The 23,758-nt window shown below is 40.2% G+C and overlaps 1 protein-coding gene across 2 annotated transcripts in view; it reads left to right on the top strand.

The window, feature by feature from the left end:
• Window positions 1-23,758, top strand: part of gpr4 (G protein-coupled receptor 4) — a 74,587-nt gene that overhangs the window by 40,564 nt on the left and 10,265 nt on the right. For both annotated transcript variants that reach the window (XM_036150096.1, XM_036150097.1), the window contains one exon: window positions 19,930-20,663. In XM_036150096.1, the coding sequence (XP_036005989.1) occupies window positions 20,502-20,663 (162 nt within the window). In that variant the 5' untranslated portion in view covers window positions 19,930-20,501. The remainder of the gene's footprint in view (window positions 1-19,929; window positions 20,664-23,758) is intronic.

Raw genomic sequence — 23,758 nt, 5'->3', positions numbered from 1 at the left:
TTTCACCTTTTAATATGGAGTCCAAATGTTTAAGGTGAACTTTAAGGGAAAGCTCTGCATCAATAATTTATCCCAGGTATTTCTAACTGGTTAATACCCGAGAAAGTCACCTTGAGCAGCAGTCAATGCTTTTCTGGGAGTTTCTGTTTGTTTTTCTGTTTTGCAAAGACAGCACAGCAAAGTTGACCAGAGATGGTGTATAGCACATGTGAGTAATGGCTAGTTGCTGGAAACATCCAGCAGAATTGGCGTCGCTGTTGTCTTAAAGGTCAACAATTTGGCAATGACATAAAAGTTTGTTTTTAAGTGCAGAGCCAATGTTTTCCAAGCTGAACCCCTTTTATAACGTCTATAAACCTCCCAAAAAGCTGGGTTCTACTTCTGGACCACATCCAGACTGATGGTGACCCGTTTGTCTCTTCTACATTTTGGGTTTTTTTTAAAGTCTGCTTCTGTTTTCCACCGGCTTTAACATCTTTACCTCGCTTTGTGTCCGCAGGTGCACAGGCCACTTAAAGCCAGCGTTTAGTAAGCTCTGCACTGGTGGCGCCGTGGTTCTGTAGCACCGTCCTGGAGCCCTTTAGTCCCACTCAGACATCATGAAGTCTTGTTCACTGTGTGTGAAATGATTGATGGCCCAGAAATTTTAAGTTGCAACATTCTTAGCAGCAGTGTCCTGCATGTTCATCAGCACATTAACATTGTTTTACCTGGGATCTCCGTCTCTGTTTGTTGTGGTATTGTACGTGTCACAATTAAATGCTTTGTCAATTGCACAAATCTTTTAAAACCCTGGCACTTTTATTTTAAAGGAGACAATTCACAGCGTTTTATGATGTTTGAGCTGAGGAGCAGTTGTTTTATTGCTAACTTTACTGTTAGTAAAAATTTATAGTTACCAAAAAACAGTTTTAGCAGTTAATGCAAAGAAAAAATAGTATTTGGCTAATTTTATTTCAGTGAAGTCATGCCATCAACAGGTTCTGTCCAAAGAGCAAACTGACTACATAGAAGAGGGGCAGAAATGTCCATCTTTTAGTGTAAGCTCACATTCCTGTCTCTGATACATACAGATCCTGTCAGTAGGCCTCTTCTCTGGTTTTGCTGGGTCTGTGGCTGCACGGGTTGTCACAATGACGCCGAGGCTTTTCCCACCACACCAGGAGGAGCTGACACTGAAATGTCCTCCTCCTTGTTTACAGCTCCTAGTGACCGCCGGGCCCCTCCAGGGCGCCAGTCCCAAACTCTGAGCCATGTGGACGGGATATGCAGCCTAAGTGTCGACTCCGATGCTTTTAACGACCATGAGTGCTGCAACCAACATCCTTAACTACAAGTTAGGTGGCCGAGACCCAAGTTATGGAAACATTTCACTTTTTCCTGTTGTTGTGTCACCTCGTTGCTTAAAAGTCCAAACAGAACCATCCTTAGGAATCCCAGAAATGGCTGTAAGTGGACAAAGTTGGAAAGTTTCTCCAAAATGCATCGAAAAAAAAATAACCGGGCCAGAATACCAACCAGGATGAATATTCAATATTGAAATCAAGAATCAAGTCTTTATTGTCGTTATGTAACAATAATTACATTTTTGGTGAGACACCGGCTCAGAATTCACATATAACACACAAATCAAAGAAAAACAAAGAATGAGGACTCAAAAGGAATATCCAGATACTTTCCTGACAGTATTTAAAAAAAAACATTGATCTGTGAAGCATGATAAACTGAAAAGGGTTTTGAAGTTCTGGTTCTGTTTCTTTTTCCCCCCCGCTTTTCACGTTGTTGTGGGAAGATTTGATCTGGTAGATAAACTGGAGTGGTGCGCTGAAGAGAAATCATTTGATACAACAAATCAATCCGAGAAACTGACTATCAGTTTCGGATTGTCGATTTCTGTTTTCTAGAACTTTCTTGATCAGGATTGTGAGTAATGTGATGCTGCAAATTTTATGTCTGTTTTGATTTTTATGTAATAACAGTAATACTTTTATTTGTGTGGCGGGGTGGGGTAAAGGCTTATCCTTACCAGAGGTGTACTGGAGGTTTACAGGAAATCTGCCGTCGGAGCACATGGCTTATAATCAGGCAGGTGGCGTCTGTTTTAAACTGAAACATTGGTCGCTGCTTATTTGACTGATTGTTTGGTGCAGGAAAAGCCCTGCAGGCCATAAACTTTGCTCATTCTGTGCCGTTCAAATTTCTCGTGCGAGACTGACTGGGTGCTACTACTAATGCTGCGTCCACTGCCTGTGAATCTAGCAAAAATTTAAAACATTTTTAAAAATCGATTTAAAAAATGATTACTTGCATCACTGTTACAGCAGGTTATCAAAGCTGCAGTAAAGATGGAGAAACAACTGATTTAAATGTGGGTTTATTTAAAAGCTTAAAAACATTGACCTTGGATTAATGTCTTGGATTAATTAACTAAAACGACATGTTCTCAACTCCATATTAGTGTTTCTACCTTTTCTAAGGATTTTCAGCACACAAATACTCAACTGACCAAAATGCAGAGTCAATATTTGTTAAGTCAGAATCCCTCTTTCTCAGGCAAAGGCTCCATATTTCTAACCATGAAGCATCCCGATCATTTCGTTATGACTTTTGTCCCGTCTGATTTCCTCTATGGGACTATCTAAAGTCTGCAGGGAATGGAAGTTGTTCTTTCTCGGCCAAACCTCTTTAGTGAGCTTCCACTCGGCAAATATTCAGATGAGCCCTCATGTTAGACGTGTTTCTGTTGGTGTGCAAAACACACGCCGCTCAGCGTTGCTTCAACACTCCCAGCCAAAAGAAAATCAGGGACTTCAGAGTCATTTCAAAGAACAGACTGGAGACAGGCCAATGCAGGTAATGTGTATGGGAACAACAAGGGGACAAACGGAGCAGGCTACACTTCCATGGTAAAATACCTGCAGCCCTGGAAGCAACAAATAATGATTTTACTCTCTTTAGATGCTCAGTTGAAACTCAATCCACACTGCCTTTCAGATCTATCTATCTATCTATCTATCTATCTCTCTCTCTCTCTCTCTCTCTCTCTCTCTCTCTCTCTCTCTCTCTCTCTCTCTCTCTCTCTCTCTCTCTCTATATATATATATATATATATATATATATATATATATATATATATATATATATATATATATATATATATATATATATATATATATATATATATATATATATATATAATCAGTCTGTGTGTTCCAAAACTGTCCTTGCCAGCTCAGCCCTTGTCTCCAGTTGTGGCCCCGCAGAATTACACCACCATACAGGACACGTTAAAGAAATAAAACAAACCCATCTGTCTGGATGATGTGATATAATTTAGTTTTTCAATGTCTTGAGATGACATGTTTCATGAATTGGCACTATATAAATAAACTGAAAGTAATTATCTTAGTATTTTCTGCAACTTTAGATTAAACAGCTCAGAGTCTGAAATCCTTTTAAGTTCTCTGTAGTGTGAGAAGTTTTTAATAAACATGTTTTTACTGTTGAATAATGGTCTTGCAACATTTTTGGACCTCCTAGTGGCTTTTTGAGTGTCTCTGAATGCCTGCTGTCGGTGCACGCTCAGTCTCCTGCTGAAACAGACAACACTGACTGCAGATCTAAATATGGCTGGCTGATCAAAACATCTGTTAATCGACGCTGGTATTTCGTTTAAGGCTGACAAGTTTTAGCAGATTACACGGTGAGCAGGCAAACTCTGCCTTCTGACTTGAAAATGAATCAAATCACACCGGTTGTTAAATAACGGCAATGACTGCCTGTTTCTCAAAGACAGATTTTAATAGAGTTTAAAATTCTGCTATCGGCCCATAAAGCACTAAATGGTCTCGAGCCAAAATACATCTCAGAGTTTCTTGTCAAGTGCGAACCATGCAGACCCCTCAGGCCTTCAGAGATCTGCTTACTCAGTGTTCCCAGGACCAGGAAAAAAAAAAACAAGGTGAGGCAGGATTTATTTCTTATGCTCTCAGCTCTGGAACAAATCCAAAGCAAACTGGAGAGGTGCAGAAACTATTGGTTCCTAAAATACATTTTTGTTTACTTCTGATCAAAAACTAACAACTTGTTAAAATTTTTTTTTTCTTTTATGGCTATATTCATCTGTATTTTAAACTTTTTTTTTCTTTTCTGCAACGTTTGCATGCTTATGCATTTATTTAGTTTTTGTCTTTCCTTTGATGCCCTGCCAAACGCTTTGCATTTTCTGGTGTACGAGCGGTGCCCTCTAGATAAACCTGCCTCACCTCCTGACTGCACAAACGGCAAACTTTTTTTCTATTACAAAATCACAGATTTCTTTTAAATTTCTAATTCTACTCAGGGCTTTGTTAAATGCCTTGAAGGTCTTGATGGGTTTGGTGCTGCTCTTAAATAAAAAATAACATAGTGCCATGCGTGTTGTGCATCAGGGTGCCATGACAGCTAATTATTTACACAGTAGCCCTAATGCCAAGGGATCATTTTACTCAATATTTTCTTCCTGAAACATTTGCTCTTGGTGAATCCACCAACTCTGGGCCTGGCAGCTGTGCTACAGGCCCTCTGTGCGGTGACTCTGTGCAGTGACTGGCTTTTTTTGTCCATCTGCTGCATAAAACAATGCATGCAAATAAAAAAACGGAAATAGTCCTAATTTAAAAACAAAAAAAAAACTAAAAAGTTTTCCTAGTTTGTCCAAAGCGTAGGCTGCTGCAATGAAAACAGAAGCAGTGGTGGGAACATTACAGAGTCTGGGTCTCTGGTGTACACAACATGTTTTACTTGTCTGCGTCAAGGTCAAAGTCAACGGCCTCTATTTCAATTCATTCATTTCAGGAAGTGGATTTTCTCCAGATCTCATCTGCATGAGTAAAACCCAGCGAAAGTCCCATCAGATTAAAATATCCAACGTAATAAAAAGCATCGTAAGGGTTCAGAAGGTGAGGTGTTGAACATGGGAAGCCGGGTGGGCTAATCACAGAGGAGGACAGGCGACCCTGCTGACATCCGCTGTTCTGCAGCGCTCTGACAGCTTGGCTTCAGCTCGGGTTCTCATCTTGTAGAGCCGACTTCAAAAACCAACCCCAGACTCTCAGGAGGAGAGAGAAAGAGGGAGAGAGAGAGAGAGAGAACTTGAAAACTCGAAGGAAAAGGAAATGTTTTCAGTGCAGTGTGAGCCAAAGCAAACAGCCACCCTGAAATGTCATTGGCTTTGAAATCTGTCACAAGATGTAAAGTTAGAATAATTAAAAATGAAACAGCATAATAATTGAAGCCTTTTTTGCTGTTGAGAAGCCTTTCCCTAAAATGCCTTTAAAATCTTGCAGCATTAGGAAAACAGCTGAACTGATGTTTATTAAGTGTCACGTTCCTTTTAACTCCCCTGTGACAAAACTGTCCACTGTACTGTAATTATCCAAATATGTAAACGTCGCCTTCCAGACTGAGAACACTCCAAAAGGCAGTCTGTAGCTCATTGTTTTGCTTTTATTTGTTTTTATGTCTTTAACTGATTGAGAACAGTACAACTGTGTGTGTGTCCATCAAGTTGTGTTTTTTAGAAGTCAGTAACATGATTTTCCAGTCAGTAGCTACATTTACATGGACAAAAGTAACTGGGGAAAAAAGGGCCGATCGGAATAGAGCATGTAAACACATTAATCAGAATTCAATGATTGGCTTAAATTCTATTGGAATAAAATTGTAATCTGAATGAGAGGGGTGGTTTATGCCAATTGATAATCCGATCAACGTGCGTATAAACGCTGGTCAGGATCAGATTTTTCCAAATGTGGCAAACTGACCCGAGTGAGCATGTGTGCCCGACGTAAACGTGACGTATTTCCACGCTGGTGAGTGCCGGAAATGCGTCAGGAAGCAAAACTGTCGCGGCTCCCAATAAACCTTTCTGTTCGAAAAAGTAAAAGAGCTGAAAATTGTTGCTTACTCAGTAGCGTTTCAAACAAAAGTATAGCAAAAACAAAAATCATATAATACTGCCTTGTTTACTTTTTTTTGTTGTTTAGCAAAGACAGAAGTTCTTCTTCTGTGTTTTTTAGGGGAATTTGATAACTGCGCATGTCAGAGTGGTTCTATTCAGAATAAAGCCAGGTGCATAGAAACACACATTAATTGATTGTGTGCCCATATAAACGGTGCAATCCGATTATATGATCTGAATAGATTTTAATCCGATAGTGAAAGGTTTAACAAAGGTGTTTTCACTTTGTGTGGCCAGTTTTAGATGAAGCTTTCTGCGTCCAGCTCTTAGCACGCCTACATGAAAAGTGATATTTCATGTGAGTTTGGTCTACTTCTGCTATAAAACACCCCAATAACAAAAAAATATGCGTGGCTCATATAAATGAAGGTATGCAATAAAAAAAGCAACAGTCACACTTCATTCAAGCGATAGTGAGACGATTTGTTATGAATGTGTATCTCATTAACACTGAATGCAATGCAATATTTTAGTTTTTAATAAAAAAAACAACAATGTTGAATCACCACAGGGTGATAAAGTATGGTTTATCGTTGTTGATTTTGAATGCTGTGGTTAACAGCTAATCCAACCATCTCTTTACCTGCTATGGGGGCGGGTGGTGCCTATCTGATCTAGAGTAGGGCTACATCCTGGAGACGTCACAGAACAACACAGAGACGCAGGACAAGCGATCCTGCACTCACGCGCTCACTCATAAAGGCAATTCAGAGATCAATAATAATTTTTCCAAGGTGGGTTTCAAACCCACAACTTCTCGCTGCAAAGCAACAGTTCTAACAACGCCTCCACCATGCAGTCTGCTTACAGCTAAAGGAATAAAAATCAGTTTCTCAAAGAATTAGAAGACACAAAAAGGACCCAAATGGTGTTATGATGATCAAACTCAGGGAGGAAGAACGCTGACTTACTGTCGTTCAGCAGTGACACGCTCTGCTAGGGAGGTAAACCACAAAAGAAGAAATACGAGGAAAGTTACAGGAATTCCATGAGGAAAACGTGTTAAACAGCGAGTAGGGAGCTTAACTATTATGAAGGTGTGACTGAAACCAGGTGAGACTATTTACAGGAATGCAGAACAGCTGCAGGGAAATGGATGATGACTAAAAAACCGAAATAAATACACAGGGAACTACACAGATGATATACAGGTTCTAAATAAAACTGCTAGTATATGAAGTAACGGCTCGCACAGAATGGCAAACGTCTTTCTAGGCTTGATTAAACCTAAAATTGGCAAACAGACTTCTCTGTCTTGGTGTGAGGTTATGAGAAAGGACCCAAATGCTGAAGCTGACGTTGATGGAAGTCAGAGGAGTCTTCAGTACCCAAAAACAAGGAGAACTTGTTTAGATACTCTGAGGAGAGCAGAATATGGAACCCAGAGGAGCTCAAAAGGAGAATCCAGCAATGAACAATAAAAACCAGGGAGCTTATATACTGGGGCAGGGGTGGAAAATGGGACAGGAACCAGGCGAGCTAATCAGAGGGGAGCAGCTGTGGCAGTATGAGAGCAGGAGACCTGATGGAGGGAGTCTAATTAACAGGGATGGAGCTGAACAAAAACACAAATTAATTAAGAATGCTACCCCTAATGTGAGAGAATTATCTGAACTCAGACAGAAAATTACAGACAAGAAAGAAGCTAAACACAAAGAAACGTGCTAAAAACAAAGGTCTAAACCACAATAATGAGCACAGAAATGAACTGGATTTGGAAAGCCTCTAAACAATAATTAACTCAGAAATGATCAAAACACAAATGGAAACCAAAACCCAAACACCCGTGGAACATAATAACCTAAAAATGTACATCTCTTTATTAATCAGCCTAATCAGCCTAATTAATCAGCCAGAATATATCGACTTGATATGGTACATGTATCTAACATTAACATCGAAGTCTAAATTCACCTCGTAGAGCTGTTGGGATTCTTGTTTGTTAATTCAAAGTTTAACAGAATCAAAGCCTGTTTACTGCTTTGACACATCATCTGGTGACATATAAATGCTGTTTCTGTCAGGGTTTTTAAGTCTGTGATGTGCAGAAAAGGGTTTAGTTTGTAGGTGGCACTTCTTAAAGAACATTTAGATGAATGCAATGGATAAGTCCTGTGTTGTCCTTCAGATCTTAATCAGAAGATCCACCTTTGTGAGATCAAAACCTCCCAAATCTTCCTTTGTAGTGCAACCCTTTGATCTGCAAGGCAAAAGCCATCTGTAGACATGTGCAGGACTGATTCTGTTGGGCCTTTTTTAGTCACTACTATTGTTTTCTCAATTTTATTACAACAAATTATAAACAAAAGTCAGATTCCAAACTGGGTAAACACGTGTTTGTAGTACACTGGAACAGGGTAATAAATCCATGTGTAGCTTCAGTATCCTTCAGCTTGGACTACAAAATCACCCTAAGAAGTAAAAATGGCAGATAAGACGTTAAGCTGAAGGGTGATGACCTTTTTTAACAGCTCTGCAGTAAAAACCCTGAAGTTTTTGTTAAAAAACGTAACAGAAAACTGTTAAAAAATATCACCCAAACAGAATATAAAGATATTAAATACACAAAATGTGTTTTAGGGCCTAAAAAGTGTATTTTGCATAAGACTCCTTTAAAAATAGATACATTTTTATATGTTTTAATCCTTATTGATTAATAGTTCGTCGAGCTCTATGAGGGTCTCTAAAATACTTTCTTTGTAGTTTATTAAAATTTGATCATATTCGGTGCAGTACTTGTCCAGTTTCAGATAAATCTTTTTTCATGTTTTTAAGACCCCTGACTCTGAAACATGGAACAAGAATCTTTCCGTGAGACATAACCAAAAACTCAGCAGAGTCAATTTTGAGTCTTTTTCTTTTCTTACCTGCAGCCCATTGACATAATATACCAAATACAACATAGAAAGCTGTAGTTAAGCACCAAAAATGTGATTCCCAACGAGCCTAAACAGAAGGGCAATCCATCTCTGAGTTCCTGTTTTTTGTCTTAGCTGCATTTTTCTTCCTGTTTCCTAAAGACGTGATTTTCAGATATCATTCTGCTGTCGCTGGCTCTTTAAGGCCTGACATGTCTTTTATTTTTGTCCTCCACTTGTCCATTTTTATGTTTTGTTAAAGAACATATTTCACAAAAGCTTTCATTGTGCGGGCCAAAAAAAGAACGAACCAGAAAAAAGTTGCTAAAATCCAAATAAAGGCTTTGCAAGACCTCCTAAAGCCTAAAGAAGTATTGATCAGCAGAACAACAGCTACGCAGAGGACCGAAACTTTCCACTCCGATGCACCTGACCTGTTTGCCAACCGTGATTTTCCATTAAAGATAGCATTAGCTTCTTGTTTTTGTCCTCTCCCTTCCTGCCTTCACAGCCTGAGGTGTTCCTGTTCTCACAGAACAATAAACTACACATGAAGATCAAGGTTGAGGCAAACTCAATCAAGTTCTTCTACCAGCTGTCTTTTGCAAACCTGTTTGCGCTACATATGGAAAATAATTGACAGCAATAATGAGCCTCATGTTCTGGAACACATAATATAATTCATTGAGTATGACTGTATCGGACTAAGGATGTTGAATATGAAGCTGTGCTCCGTCTCTCTAGCATCTCTGTTTCCTGCATTGTGTTTGTTTCGTTTAGTCATTCCTCCAGTTAGTTTCAGTCAGCGGCTCAGTTTTACCGCTCCTCGTCTAAGTCAATAAGTGTCAGTACCACTCCTGCCTACTTTCTGTTTTCTATTGTGTTCATGAAGTTATAATTTTTTTATTACAATAATCTTAAATGAAACAAAACTGCCAGACAGGCTGCCTACTTTCTGTTTTCAGATCTCTCTGTTCTCGTCTCTGTTTCACTGCCAGTTTTCTCCAGTGTCTCATGTTTCCCCACTTTTATCTTTGTTTTGGATTTTGCATACCGCTTTGACTTTCAATTCAATTAAATTTTATTTATATAGCGCCAAATCATGAAACATGTCATCTCAAGGCACTTTACAAAATCAAGTTCAATCATATTATACAGATTGGGTCAGATTATACAGATTGGTCAAAAATGTCCTATATAAGGGAACCAGTTGATTGCATCAAAGTCCCGACAAGCAGCATTCACTCCTGGGGAACCGTAGAGCCACAGGGAGAGTCGTCTGCATACTTTGCATTTTGGACTTGGTTTATCATTAAACACCTGTAGCTGCATCAACCTGGCTCCGTCCTGCATTTGGGTCCACTTTCCCGGGTTAAAACAGAGGGATCTGACAACGTGGGGGAGCCAGCCGGTACGTTACTCTTTTGGAGTTTTCTTGCTTCCAAGGCCGCAAAGATATTTCCAATGGCTGAAGAGGAAAAGTAAGATCAGAGGTCGTTGTTCTGGGGTACACATCTGGCCATAGAGCGGCCTTCCCCCAGAATACGTCCTGCCGTCTTAAACAAGACCCCAGCAAAAGTCCATTGTGAAAGGACAAATCGTTCCCTTATTTAGTCTTCAAAAGTCCAGCACATGGAAAATAGAGGAAAGGATTAATTTGTGACAAGCATCTTTGGTCTCTAAGGGTCCAACTGACACGTTTTTACTGTTTAAGGACTGGATCTTCTTTACTCTTTGAGGTTGGATAGTAGACGCCTCTCCTTCAGATTCTGAGGGTCCAGCTTACACTTCTTAAGTCTTTTGCCACCATCCTGTTCTGTGCTTTGGTCCTCCTTTAACCATGACAAGCCCTACGAGGGCTTAAAATGGCTTGCAGTGCCTCCTCTTGTCTTTGGAGGTTCTATCACTTTGTCTTTTACTTTGTCCAGAAGTCCCAGGTCTGCACAGCTCGGCCTTTGCATCTTTCCAAAGCTATGTTGCTGACTCTCAACTCACAGTAGCCTTAGATTTTGCTACGGCTCTTAAAGCAACTCAAGAAGGCCAGCGTTGGCTTTTCTCTGTGGTCCTCAAGGAGGGGCAAGACAACCAGGTTTATCCGGTTCCTGTGCTTATCGTAGGAGTCCTGGATGATCTGCCCTCTGCCTGTTATTGTGCTTTTCCAGGTTATAGTGCTTTTCAGGAAAACTAAACAACATCTGTTCCTGTCCCCACTTTAGTTCACCTCCCAATTTATTTGGGCCTTGTTTATCATTAAGCACCTTTCGCTGTATCAGCTTTACCTTCACCCTGCAGTTGGGTCCCTTTCGACAGCGCTGGGTGACTTCCGGCAGCTCAAAAAACAAGACGACTCCTCAAATGCCGGCTGGCATCACTTTAAACTGATTGTGCAAAATTTGACCTTTATGGTTTGTTACATTGTTGGTTTCATGCCTTAAGTGTGTGCCTTAATATTTGGCTTACATCTTATGCCTGATGGTTTGTCTGCTTGTTTGTCCAGCAGTGTAATCTTCCGTAGATTGAAACGTCCAATATTTTATGTGTGCGAGTACGTCGCTGCACAGAGCTGCCTTGACCTTATCTCTTTTGGCAGTAGATCAGAAGGTGGTGAATTACACCCAACAGCGGAGCAGGTTGATCGAGGCTGTCATCGTGCACACACGCCGTCCTGCTGTGAAGGGTGGCCTGAAACCTTCAGTCACCGTCAGCTGGTCTCTTGCAGAGCTGCACGTTACTAACACAAACCACTTTAATGTTTCCCCACAGGAATACTGACACAAAAAGCTCTTCAATAAGTAGAAGGATGGAAAAGGGACGGATAAATGAACAAAAAGGTACCTGAGAGGATATGCAAAAAACTGGGGATATAAAGACTGAAGGCGACTTCGGTACCAACAGATGACTTACTAAATGTGTAAATATGAATGATAAGTAAATGAATAAAGAGAGACTAGAACAGGCAAAAGAATCGCACTCGTTATGTAAGACCTAGTGTCACACTTGGAGGATTTTCATTACAAATGAGCCCTGTTGGCAGCAATAAAGAAATTTGCAGCAGCGAACAGGCTGCTCATGTTGAGGACAGATACTGTACATCTGTTCAAGCTGATTAAAGCAAGAGCAACAGTCTTATTAAGAGGATCATGCGGAGTCCCACAGCGAGTATGACTGAAAATGAAATTTTAACACTTCTGCTTTCAGTGGTTTATTTTTGAAACCCCAAACTGTTAAATGTTCTGGGACAGCTGGTTTACATCCAACCAAGAGAGTTTGTCCTTTTAAAAAGTTCCTGACTCCTGTACAGTTTAACTGTTAAACCTAATGAAAAAACTTTTAGATTTTAACAAAAAAAAAGAGAAGGAACTTTCACATCAGATGTCATCACCAACAACAGTTTCAGTCGCGTTCTGTGAAACCAGCAGCTTGATAGCAACCGTAATGCCCACATCAATGACAAAAAAACTGAATAGAAAAATACTCTGTGTTATTTAGTGTCAAAAAACTCCACAGGAATGGGTTTATGGACATAGAAGTTAATGGATAATAGCGCTGTTATTATTAATATTCCTGCACCAGATTAGTTAATTATCTAAAGAGCAGTAGCAACAAGTGTAAAACAAGCAACCGTGCATCTAGTTTACTCTCTAAAAGTGAAGTTATAAAAGCTAGGAAAAGTCCAAACATGACACACATAAACATGTTACATTTATAGTTTTCAGGGCCCTAGATCATGATATTAACATTAATTTCTGTGTACAAACTTGAAATCGTAGAAAAAGCCTAAAATAAAGATATTTAAGTAGGCAGTAACACCCAAACCATTAATGCACATCATAATTCTTCTATGTTTTAGTTACAGCTCCGGTTCTCCAGTTCTCACCAGCAGTTGCTCTGATGGTCGATGTTGTCAACACTCCTCTCTCTTAACTTTGTTTTATCAGCGAATTGTGCAGAGTTGATGTAGAACATACTATTAGTGAATGGAAGCAGCTAAAAGTCACATGATCTGTGTTTTGTTTCTAAGGGTTTTACCTGTGGTTGCACAGTGGAGCAGCTGGCAGCACTGTTGCCTTGCAGCAAGAAGGTCCTGGGTCTGAACCCTGACCAGGAGTATTTGCATGTTCTCTCTGGGTACTCCGTCTTTCTCCCACAGTCTAAAAACATGATTACTGGTCTCTCTAAATTGTCTATAGGTATGAGTGTGTGCACAGTTGTTTGTCCTGTGTGTCCCTGTCATGGACTGGCCACCTGTTCAGGGTGTTCTCTGCCTCTTACCCAATGACCACTGCAGATGGTTAAGGGAGTGTAGACGATGGATGGATATCTGGTCCACATTAACAGTAATCTGGATGTATTTAAGTGTTGTCATTTTAAAACTGTTGACTCCCAGTGTTACTGAATCTTAGTAAGCAGGCAGAAACGGTTGCATGTCCTCATCTGCAGTCATGCCCTCCAAAAAAAGACTTGTTTGTTGGATAGTGAAGCTCAGGGTTAGTCGTTATATAAATTTGTGCATGCTGTCCTTCTGTTTAGTTCAAGGAAAAGATTATATGTATCAGTTGTTGCCTAAAGTAGCAGTCAGTGATTACTGCAATCAGCAGACGTGTAACAGGCCGTTTATTATGTTGTTGTGAACATCACAAATTCTACAGAAAATGTTTACTTGTGATCTGACCTGGCAGATTAAAGAAAAGTCCCAAAACAGCAGAAAGTCGCTGCTTCCAAATGAGGGTGATGATCATCTGGAAAATAAAAATGCCAAATGTTGCTTGATCCATCCAACAAAAAAGGTCAAAAAATAAAAATTAAATTAAATCCATGCAATGAAACAAGCAGTGATCTAAACCTTATGCCACTACAGATTTAATCTTAGTTTTGAAGTCAGAGAAAAATTTACTGAGAGGCAGAAGCATCACGATGAGAGGAAAATTTAGCAGGCTATGAAGAAAGCTCAATGTTTTCATCACAAGGATGTATCTCTGTTGATTTATCTAATGAGAAGGAGAAGAGGTGTTGTAGTGCTCAGTAGTGACTGACGTACAGTAGTTGAGTTTCTGTGACCTTTTGGCACTTTGCATGCTGGGACGAGGAAATATATTTCTAGACAATTCAGTGGCTTCTCATGTATTTTTTTTGGCAGCTTCTTATGCCGTATTTTTCAAACAATAAGGCCCACCGGATTATAAGGTGCATTGAATATTCTTCCCAAGTGTGTAATATCACTCCGTCCCCTTCGTGTACACACATACTACCTGAGAGGGAGAGCTATCCGTCTCTGTCAGGAGAACAGAGTAGCTGGACTACACCGCCCTGTTTCTAACATAAGGCCAAAATAAACTTAACTTTTATATTGAATTAACTCACTAGGTTTATTGTTGCTAGTGTGTACTCTAGGTAGCCTTACATGAATGCACTTCTAGTTTAGACATTACAGTCAGGCAGTCTGGTAGACAGCTCAGGTGTCCTATCAGGTAGTGACACAGTGTACCGTAATTCTCCTAATATCCACTGAGCGGAGCGACTTCGTTGCTAACCAAAGTCATATTTACACATTTTAACAGATTTTTAAGCTCATTGTACAATCAGTCAGTAAGCACAACGGTAATCATATACAAGGCGCATCGTCAATGTTTGAGAAGATTTAATGATTTTAAGTGCGTCTTATAGTCTGAAAAATATGGTAGTCCTACTTTTCATTATTATCTTCTCCTATGTCCTTTCTTTTCCTCTTTCTGAAAATGTAATCCCTATTATAGGTCTATAAGACCAAGACAAAAGCTGTGTCTCTCTCAAAATAAAATTATATTTATTCCCTGGGTGGGTTGGACTCCACCAGAGCGGACTCTTGTCCTCTTTCTGCTCCTCATGGACAAAGTTTCAATGTGCAGGTTTGAAGAGCAGAGAGTCTGGTTTGGTAAGCTCATTTTTGCTTATTGCAGATAAAGTTGCCGTCTTTGGGCGATGACCTTCAGCTGGCTTTGGAGCAGTTCACAACTGAGTGAACTGGCCAGGATCATAGTCAGCTCCTGTAAATCTAAGTCCAGGCTTCTCAAGCAGAAAAGGGTCCTGGTTGAAAGCAGTTTGGGTTGGAGGTATCTTGTGGAGATGGATGGTCTGATTTAGGGTTTTGTCTGCAGCAATAAAAGCGTCCTCCCATAAAGAGAAACCAAACGATGAAGCTCTCCATTTACACATCCATCTCTTTCCCAGTCCTCACCTATGGCCATGATATGTAGGAATAACAGTAGATAATAAAGGTACAATCAGGATTTTCTGTTGTTTCTTAATTATCAAGCAACATGACAGAAAATCTTCCACCTTCATCTTTCGCATCGATTTTTACCATAGAAAAAAAAAACTCCTTATCAAAGTGGATGTTTCCTCAACAAAGACTTTTTATGTTGAGGAAACTCTTTCCCTTTCCTTTTCAAGGTCATTGTTGAACTGCCCTCATTTAACCTGTCTGTTGTTGTATATGTGAATGTCAACGTTTCCCACCATCGTCTTTTTTTTTTAACTCCTAAGCTGTTTTCCCACGCTGTTTTGGTGACAGACGTCTCAGAGGGCTCTACCTGGACTTATACTCAGGAAATAAACGCTGACTCAGCGTGCTGGAGTGCTTCTTTGGAAATTGCTGCTTCATGGTTATTTTCCCCAACATGAGGGAGATGCCAAGTATAACTGCAGTGTCGCTCATTTCCTTTGACCAGAAATGCACTGGAATCCTTTTGCTCTCAGCTCACAACAACAGCTCGATTTAATGTTAAATCATTCATTAATCAAATCACAATTTAAAAAATTTGCTCCAGTTTTTTGTTTTAAAAAAAGAGATTGAAAACACAAATGCTAAAAAGCGAAAAGCTGATTATTTATTCCCACAAAAACCCTCTTACGCAAAATGTTCTAGGATAGAGAGCAACGTATTGTCCTAAAGGAATCATTATTTTTTTTAAAAATACAGTATGAATAAAAGTCACAAATGTACTGCTAACAATTACTTCAGTGTTGTTGTTAGGATTAATGACACTGTTATAATACAACTAGTCATTTATTTATTTATAATAAGATATAAATTGCTTGATATATATTTTGATTCATATTATCTTCTGAATCACACTGCAGCTTAATGTATACATTTCTTAAATCACAATATTAATCTCAGTCAAAGACTGGTTTGTACTTTTGCACTTGGTTAATATAAAAATTAACCCAGTTACGTTATTTACTATGAAGCAGTTTAGTATTACTATTTACTATTAATTTACTGTTAATATTTACTATAAAAAGGAAAATCAGCACTGATTTTTAGATATTTAAAGTTTGCATCCTCTTTCTGGTTGTTCTGTTAAGATATATATACAAAATCTCAAGGTCATAATTACTCTGATTAAATTACATATTTGATAAATTGACTTTTCAGTCAGAATAGGACTTTGAGTTATGTTGTGATTTTCATTGCATTACTTGTCAGCTTGTGCATGCGTATTTATCCCCTTTGATATGAAGCCCCTAAAAAGTTATGGTGCAAACAAGTACCTTCGCAATTTACATACTTAGTCAAATGAAGATGACCTGGTTGCAGTTCAGTTTTATTTATATAGCACCAATTCACAACATGTCATCTCAAGGCTTTTTGCAAAGTCAAATTCAATCAGATCCTCCAAATTGGTCAGAAAGTTTCCTCTCTAAGGAAACCCAGCAGGTTGCATCAAGTCTCTCCAAGCAGCATTCACTCCTCCTGAAAGAGCGTAGAGCCACAGTGGACAGTCGTCTGCATTGTTGATGTCTTTGCAGCATCAACAATGCAAGTAGGAGAACTCAGCAGAGTGAGAGAAATAGACCCTAATCTCCTCCAGCAGCCTAAGCCTATAGCAGCATAACTATAGAGGTAGCTCAGGGTAACATGAGCCACTCTAACTAGAAGCTTTGTCAAAAAGGAAAGTTTTAAGATTAGTCTTAAAAGTAGACGGGGTGTCTGCCTCACGGACCAAAACTGGGAGTTGGTTCCACAGGAGAGGAGCCTGATAGCTAAAGGATCTGCCTCCCATTCTACTTTTAGAGACTCTAGGAACCACCAGCAGACCTGCAGTCTGAGAGCGAAGTGCTCTGTTAGGAACATACGGGGTAATCAGAGCTCTGATATATGATGGATCTTGATTATTAAGGGCTTTATACATGAGGAGGAGAATTTTAAATTATATTCTTCATTTAACAAGAAGCCAATGAAGGGAAGCTAAACTAGGAGAAACATGATCCCTCTTGTTGATTTTCATCAGAACTCTTTCTGCAGCATTTTGGATCAGCTGAAGGCTTCAAACTGCATTTTGTGGTCAGAAAGCTCTACTGTGTCTAAACAGTTCAGACACCGCGCAGGTTCTCAAGATTCCTCCAATGCTGCCTCACTTACTGAGGACGAGGTAATCGTGTTTGGGAGGATGCCATTTATTTTATTTTTAATGGAATCATTTTTATTTGTGAAGAATCCCATAAAACCATTACTGATAAGCGCTAAGGGAATGGATGGATCAACGGAGCTGTGACTCTGTGTAAGTTTGGCAACTGTACTAAAGAGAAATCTAGGATTATTTTTATTCTCCTCTATTAATGATGAAAAATATGCTGCTCTACAACAGTAGATTGTTTTTCTGTGTAGGTAGGATTCCTCTTGGTGTGTAGAGTGCCATTTTCTCTCCAATTTCCTAACATTGTGCTTCAAAGAGCGCAGCTCTAAATTCACCAGGAAGCCAGCTTCCTGTTTGTTGTTTACTTCACAACAGAAAAATAACAATACAGCTTCCAACTCGTAGGCATGTACTTTAAATGAAATGGTGCACACTATCAAACAATCCATTTTTATTCTAGGTTGTGAGGCAACAAAACACAAAAAATGCCAGGGGGGTGAATACTTTTGCCAGGCACAGGGTGCTGGGTGGAAATGAATGTGCAGGATGTCACCGTGAGTGTTGCACAGCACTCTGAATGAAAAAACCCCTCCGTTTTATTCCTAGTGATGAGCTGTTATGAATACCGTTGGTGTTTCTTCCTCCGTTATTAGGTGGAAACTGACAGTGGAGGTGTTAAAACCACCACCCTCCTAGGGGAATTCAACCCATTGTGACAAATTATAGGTAACATACCAGCACAGAAAACACCCGTGTAACTTCCTGTAGCGTTGAGGAAGTTGTTGAGAATGTGAGGCTGTCTTGATCCTGTGAACGGACCCTGAGAGACAAAGATCAGTATCTGATGTCCCTTAAACCGGAGCTGCAGACTTCTGCAGAAAGAGGAGTCATCATAAATCTAGGCCAACTTAAATGTGCAGTAATTAAATATGAATCTCAAAAGATCATTTGTTGGTGGTTGAATACATAGTCTGGGATCAATTGGTCTTTTTTGTTTATTTAATGAAAAAAAAAATTCATCCAGATCGGATTATCTGCAGAGTTTTCTTAGCTAGCAAACTTTTAACCAAGGATGATTTGATAGAACTGGCTTTGTAAAGTGCCTTGAGATGACACTTGTTGTGAATTAGTGCTATATAAGTAGAATAAATATGAATGAATCAACCATTTTATATCCACATCCTACATGCTGGACCTGATCAGTGAATCTCCTGGTCTCTTGGTTATCAGGGAACACTGATGCATTCCCTGATAACCTCTCTGACTGTTCTGTGTGCAGCTTTACTCTCGCTGACTTGTCAAAGCCATGGAGACATACTTTGCTTTTTTTTTTTTTCTTGGGTTGCCGACCACTTTGCTTGTCTTTCAACACCGAACATCTGAGAGAAAATGGATTCATCAGAGCTATATGGGAGAAATTCAGTTTATATGAACAGCTGCTGGCTTCAAGGTGACCAGTGTGAGCCTCAGAGCTGGGCTCCAGTCTTTACTCTCTCTCTCTCACCTCCCTTCATACATACAGTTATATAACTGCCCGATGCTGAAGGTTCTGTTTGCACACTACTCAAGCCTGTGCAACCAAAAAGGAGTCGGAAAGAGTTTTATTATTTTCATTGTAAGCTGAGGATAAAGCCTTTTGTGATGCATCTGCTTGCTTGAGTTTTTAACAATGGTTATTACAAACTTACGTAAAGTATTTTAAAGGCATACTATGCAACATTTTTCAGTTAATTAATGTGTTCCATACCGTTTTGGATGATTAAATGAGTCATTTCAGGTCGAACAAAGGTTTTCTCGGCCGCCCTGGTGGTCTGTGGGGGAAATACCGTACTTGCAATAGCAGGAGCCCTCGGCCCGCACTCACAGGCTCAGAAGTCTTGTGCATCGCGAGAGTCGGTCTTGCTTTACGGCGAGAACTCCATGTGTTTTTTCCCTGCCATTTACTATATGCACGCGCGAAAGCAACAAAGAACCGCGTGTTAACGTCAAATAAACATGCAAGCATATCGAGTTTTTTATTATTATTATTATATTATTATTATTATTATTATTATTTTATTTTTATTTATTTTTTTGTTGAATGTTGGCGAGGCGGCAGCATGAGTTTGGCCAGGAAGCCGCCTCGCCAAAATACAGATGCGGGAAACCCTGATGTTCATACTTTCACTGTGTTAGTCATTGTTTGTACTGCCGTTTTTTCCACTTTTCGTTGCGTTCGCCTGTCTGCTAAGCTCAAAACAACCGCGCCTGGCTTGACGGAGAAACCAGAACAGCTGAGCATCTTTATGACAGTGCACTTTTACTTTCGCCCTCTGGGGGGAGCCTCGCTGGAAAATCAACCCCGGTTGCATAGTATACCTTTAAAGTAATTTGCAGTTATGGTAATCAAAACACTAAAATACTGCAGGTGCTTAATTAAGCTTGAGAAATTGCTTCTCTAAATGTTTTCCAGGATTTAGTTTCAATTATTAGGATGTTCGTTTAGATGATTGAATCCTTGTGGATAAGTTTGCACACCGGCAGTGAAATTTCTGCACTTTTTTCACGCAGACATGAAACAAATGAAATGGCTCTCCTGAGGCCAACATGCAGTCATCATTTTATCAACCATTGTTGTTGTTTCACTCTTAACTTGTAGTAATTTAAGGGTTTCTCTGCATCTCTGTTGCAGGTTTGCAGGCGAGTGAATGGATGGGGCGTCATCGTCAGAATGCTGATCGTCTGTAAAGTCATCCCTGTCTTTTGATACGATCCTCCCTCCGGGGTTTCATGTGTCATCAGGACCTTGGGGCGCGACCAAACACACACTGATGTTCTCCCCCTAACAGCAGAACCTGGCAGAACTCTAATATCTAAAAGATTGATGAGGTCTAGTCTCAGTACAGGAGGCCTGGCACCGGGTCGATAAAGCAGCTTTCATCCCACCACATTTTCAGTCCCGCTCCTTTCTTCTTCTTCTCTTCTTCTCTTCACAAAGAGGGACACGGGGGCCGGCTCTGAAGCGTGAGAGAGGATTATGACGGGCGAAGGCCTCCAGGCGAGAAGGACTGTGTTTACAAAAGCGGAATCATGAAAATTCCCGGATGTACGGCCTCTGTTTTCTACGATCGCTCCTCGTTCGACTGCGGCCCAGGAGCTGAGCGGGAAATCGGAGTCGGCATGTCGCCGTCGGGCCGCCAGAGGAGGCATACAGTGAAACTTCACAGGGGACAGAAGCCACGAGTTGAAAGGAGCTGAACACAAATGAACACGACAAAAAGAGTTTCACAGAGGAAAATGTGCAACATCTCCTTCTGTGATGTGGACAGTAAGGTGGACCAGTTCTTCCAGCCCACACTCTACATCATAGTCATCATCCTGGGGCTACCGACCAACTGCATGGCCCTGTGGGCTGCGTACATGCAGGTGAGGCTTACACACACACACACACACACACACACACACACACACACGCATGCACCTTTTCACTACCCCTACTCGTCATCTGCCGCCTCTCAGGGTGCGGGTCACTGGGGCAGCAGCCTCAGCATGGACGCCCACACTTCCCTTTCCCCAGAGCTCTTCTCCAGCTCCTCTGGGAGCTCACTGCAAAAACTGAATTAAAAATAAGTCACATTTTCTTGAACTTACTGTATTTGTCCTTGATCTGAGCAGGTAAATAAGATGATCTGCCAGTGAAATGAGTATTTTGACATCTAAAATAAGATAATTAGATTTCCTGCACTTGAAATAAGGTGATGGAGATGAGTTGTTCCCATTTTAAGTGCAAAAATCTTATTCCATTGCCAGATCATCTTATTTGCATGCTCAAATCAAGGACAAATACACTAATTTTAAGAAAATTTGAGTTATTTTTAGTTTTTGTTTTGCAGCGAGGAGCCCAGATGTTCCCAGGCCAGACGCGAGACATGGTCTCTCTAGTGTGTCCCGGGGTGACCCTTAGGCCTCCTCCTGGTGGGTCAGGCCTAAAGCTCTACTCTCAGCATCTTCCAGATGGCTGAGCCCCCCGACCTAAGGCCACCCTGCAGATGAAGCTAATTTACACTGCTTGTATCCGGGATGTTTTTCCTCTGGTCACGACCCAAATTTCCTGACAATAGGTGAGGGTAGAAACGCAGAGCTTTGCCTTTTGGCTCAGCTCTTTCTTCACCACAATGGGTTGATTGTACGCTTTACTGCAACGGCTGCAGCGACCTAACTGTTGATCTCATGATACTTAAACTCCTCCACTTGAAGACACTACTGTCAACCAGAAATGCACTATTCAATTCAATTCAATTTTATTTATATAGCGCCAATTCATGAAACATGTCATCTCAAGGCACTTTACAAAGTCAAGTTCAATCATATTATTCAGATTGGGTCAGATTATACAGATTGGTCAAAATTTCCTATATAAGGAAACCAGTTGATTGCATCAAAGTCCCGACAAGCAGCATTCACTCCTGGGGAACCGTAGAGCCACAGGGAGAGTTGTCTGCATTGTACATGGCTTTGCTGCAATCCCTCATACTAAGCAAGCATGAAGCGACACTACTGTAAACGCCTTTTTGTATTCCAGCTTTAGGCATTATCAGGAGCTTAACCTCACCTAAAGGAGACACATAATGCAAAATCCACTTTTTAAGCTCATAAATCTACGTTGTTGTGTACTTGTAGTGTCTAGGAGTGCATTACATTAGAATTTAATCTGTCCCAGAGCTGCGTAGATATCTTCGTATTCTTTTTGGGTCGCATTTCTTCAAGCTGGTCAGTTTTATCTGTTTTCTGTTACGTTTTATGAACTATTACTTGGCAGTGTTTGCTGTGGAACTGCTAAACAAGATCAACCTTGTTTAAAATGGTGGATTCAGTCTTGCGAATCCGCCGTTTTAATTATTTTGTGCAATTTTGTTTTATGAACTGAAGGATGTTGAGGCTACAAGCGGAAAAGCCGTCGGTTGTTCATACACTGGTCTCCATCAACCTACAGAAATTACTGAACGGGGCGGAGTCGAATGCTCTGCCTCCTTTAGATTTAAAGAGACGGCACCAAAACGAGTTGCTCTTAGACCAGCCTCATAACACGGGAAACGTGGGGGGGAATTAAATAGGAATTCACACCAAAGCATTGCAGTTTCACTTTATACAGACCGCAACTGAATCCTTTCAATGTGAAAAGGAATAACTGTAAAGCTTGATATGGCCCCTTTAAGTCGTGTAAAACTTCAACAAACCATCTTAAGGCTTGGAATGAATGATCAAATATCCATTTGGTAAGCAAAGGTTTGATCATTAATTACAAACACTGTTTCCAAAGAGCAGACTAGCTTTCCGTTATTTGAATTTTCAACAATGTGGTTTCACTTATCGGATATTTAACTAATCGAGAACTTTCTCAAACAATCAGTTATGAAACTGAAGGCAGTTAGATTTTATTTAGGCTTATTACAGTTTGTTGGAGCTGAATGTTTTTCAACACTACTCTTTTAAGAAAATAGAAAAGTCCACCAACCAGTGATTAAAGTTTTAAAAGTTGGTAAAATTAGATATAATTTCTTTTCATTCAAGTTATTAGAGCACTCCAGCTGTTGTGGGCATTGCTTCAATATTCTGTTTGAAATGTATTTATTGTTATACCCCGGTTTAGGGTTTGCTTGTTGCTCTGATTGGAAGAATTGACTGAGTCTGTGGGAAAATTCATTTAAATTAAATTAGCGATGCAGCTGATTTCTGGATCAAAGGACTGTTGGTATACCAGCCTTATTTCAAGCACTTTTATGCATGATTTTGCCATAAAAATGCCATAAATTAAGTAAGTAAGGCACATTTTTCCCTGTCTGTCTAATTTACTTTGCAGCCTCACGAGTCGCCCCCTGCTGTCCAATAGATGCAGCTTGGATTCAAAGCATTTCTTTAATTATTTTTAACAGGAAGTTGACTACACTTTTCACACTGCACTATAAATAGGAAGAACAGCATCGCTGGCATCCCCAGTGAGGTCCGGAAAGCCACCTGACAGACAGACGTCAACCCACAGGAAGTGGGCACTAAAAACAGTAAAGGGCTCAAACACAGACAAGGCTCACTGAAGAGTTACGTGCTCTGATGCCCTTCAGCTACATCCAATTTCCACGTAACACGCTGCCTGCTAGATATAATCAGAGCCCCGGGGATATTTCCCCATATTGCATCAAACATTTTATTTCCCACAGACTGTCAGTTTGCTTTGGCAGCGCCCGGAACGACTCTTATTGGCTTTTATTCATTCAGATTATTGTTTGTCTTCAATTTCAGCATCTGGGATAAATTTATGACCTTGTGCGAGGCTGGTTGCGAGGGCAGAAATGCGTCACAAGATGATCATCGTGCAACTGTCCCAAAAATGCTCTTCACAAACCTGCCTCAGTGGTCGGTAACATTTAGAGGATCGTTGTCAGTCTTAACTTAATTTAGAAACTCGAAGGGACGTAAACTTCATCGTGATCATTGTGTTGGAACTGATGAACCGAAATTAAATG

This window comes from Fundulus heteroclitus, chromosome 18 (genome assembly GCF_011125445.2).
Source record: "Fundulus heteroclitus isolate FHET01 chromosome 18, MU-UCD_Fhet_4.1, whole genome shotgun sequence".
In the NCBI taxonomy this organism is placed as follows: Eukaryota; Metazoa; Chordata; class Actinopteri; order Cyprinodontiformes; family Fundulidae; genus Fundulus; species Fundulus heteroclitus.
The sequence above is the reverse complement of the archived record's forward strand: the minus strand, read 5'-3'. Positions and strand labels throughout refer to the sequence as shown.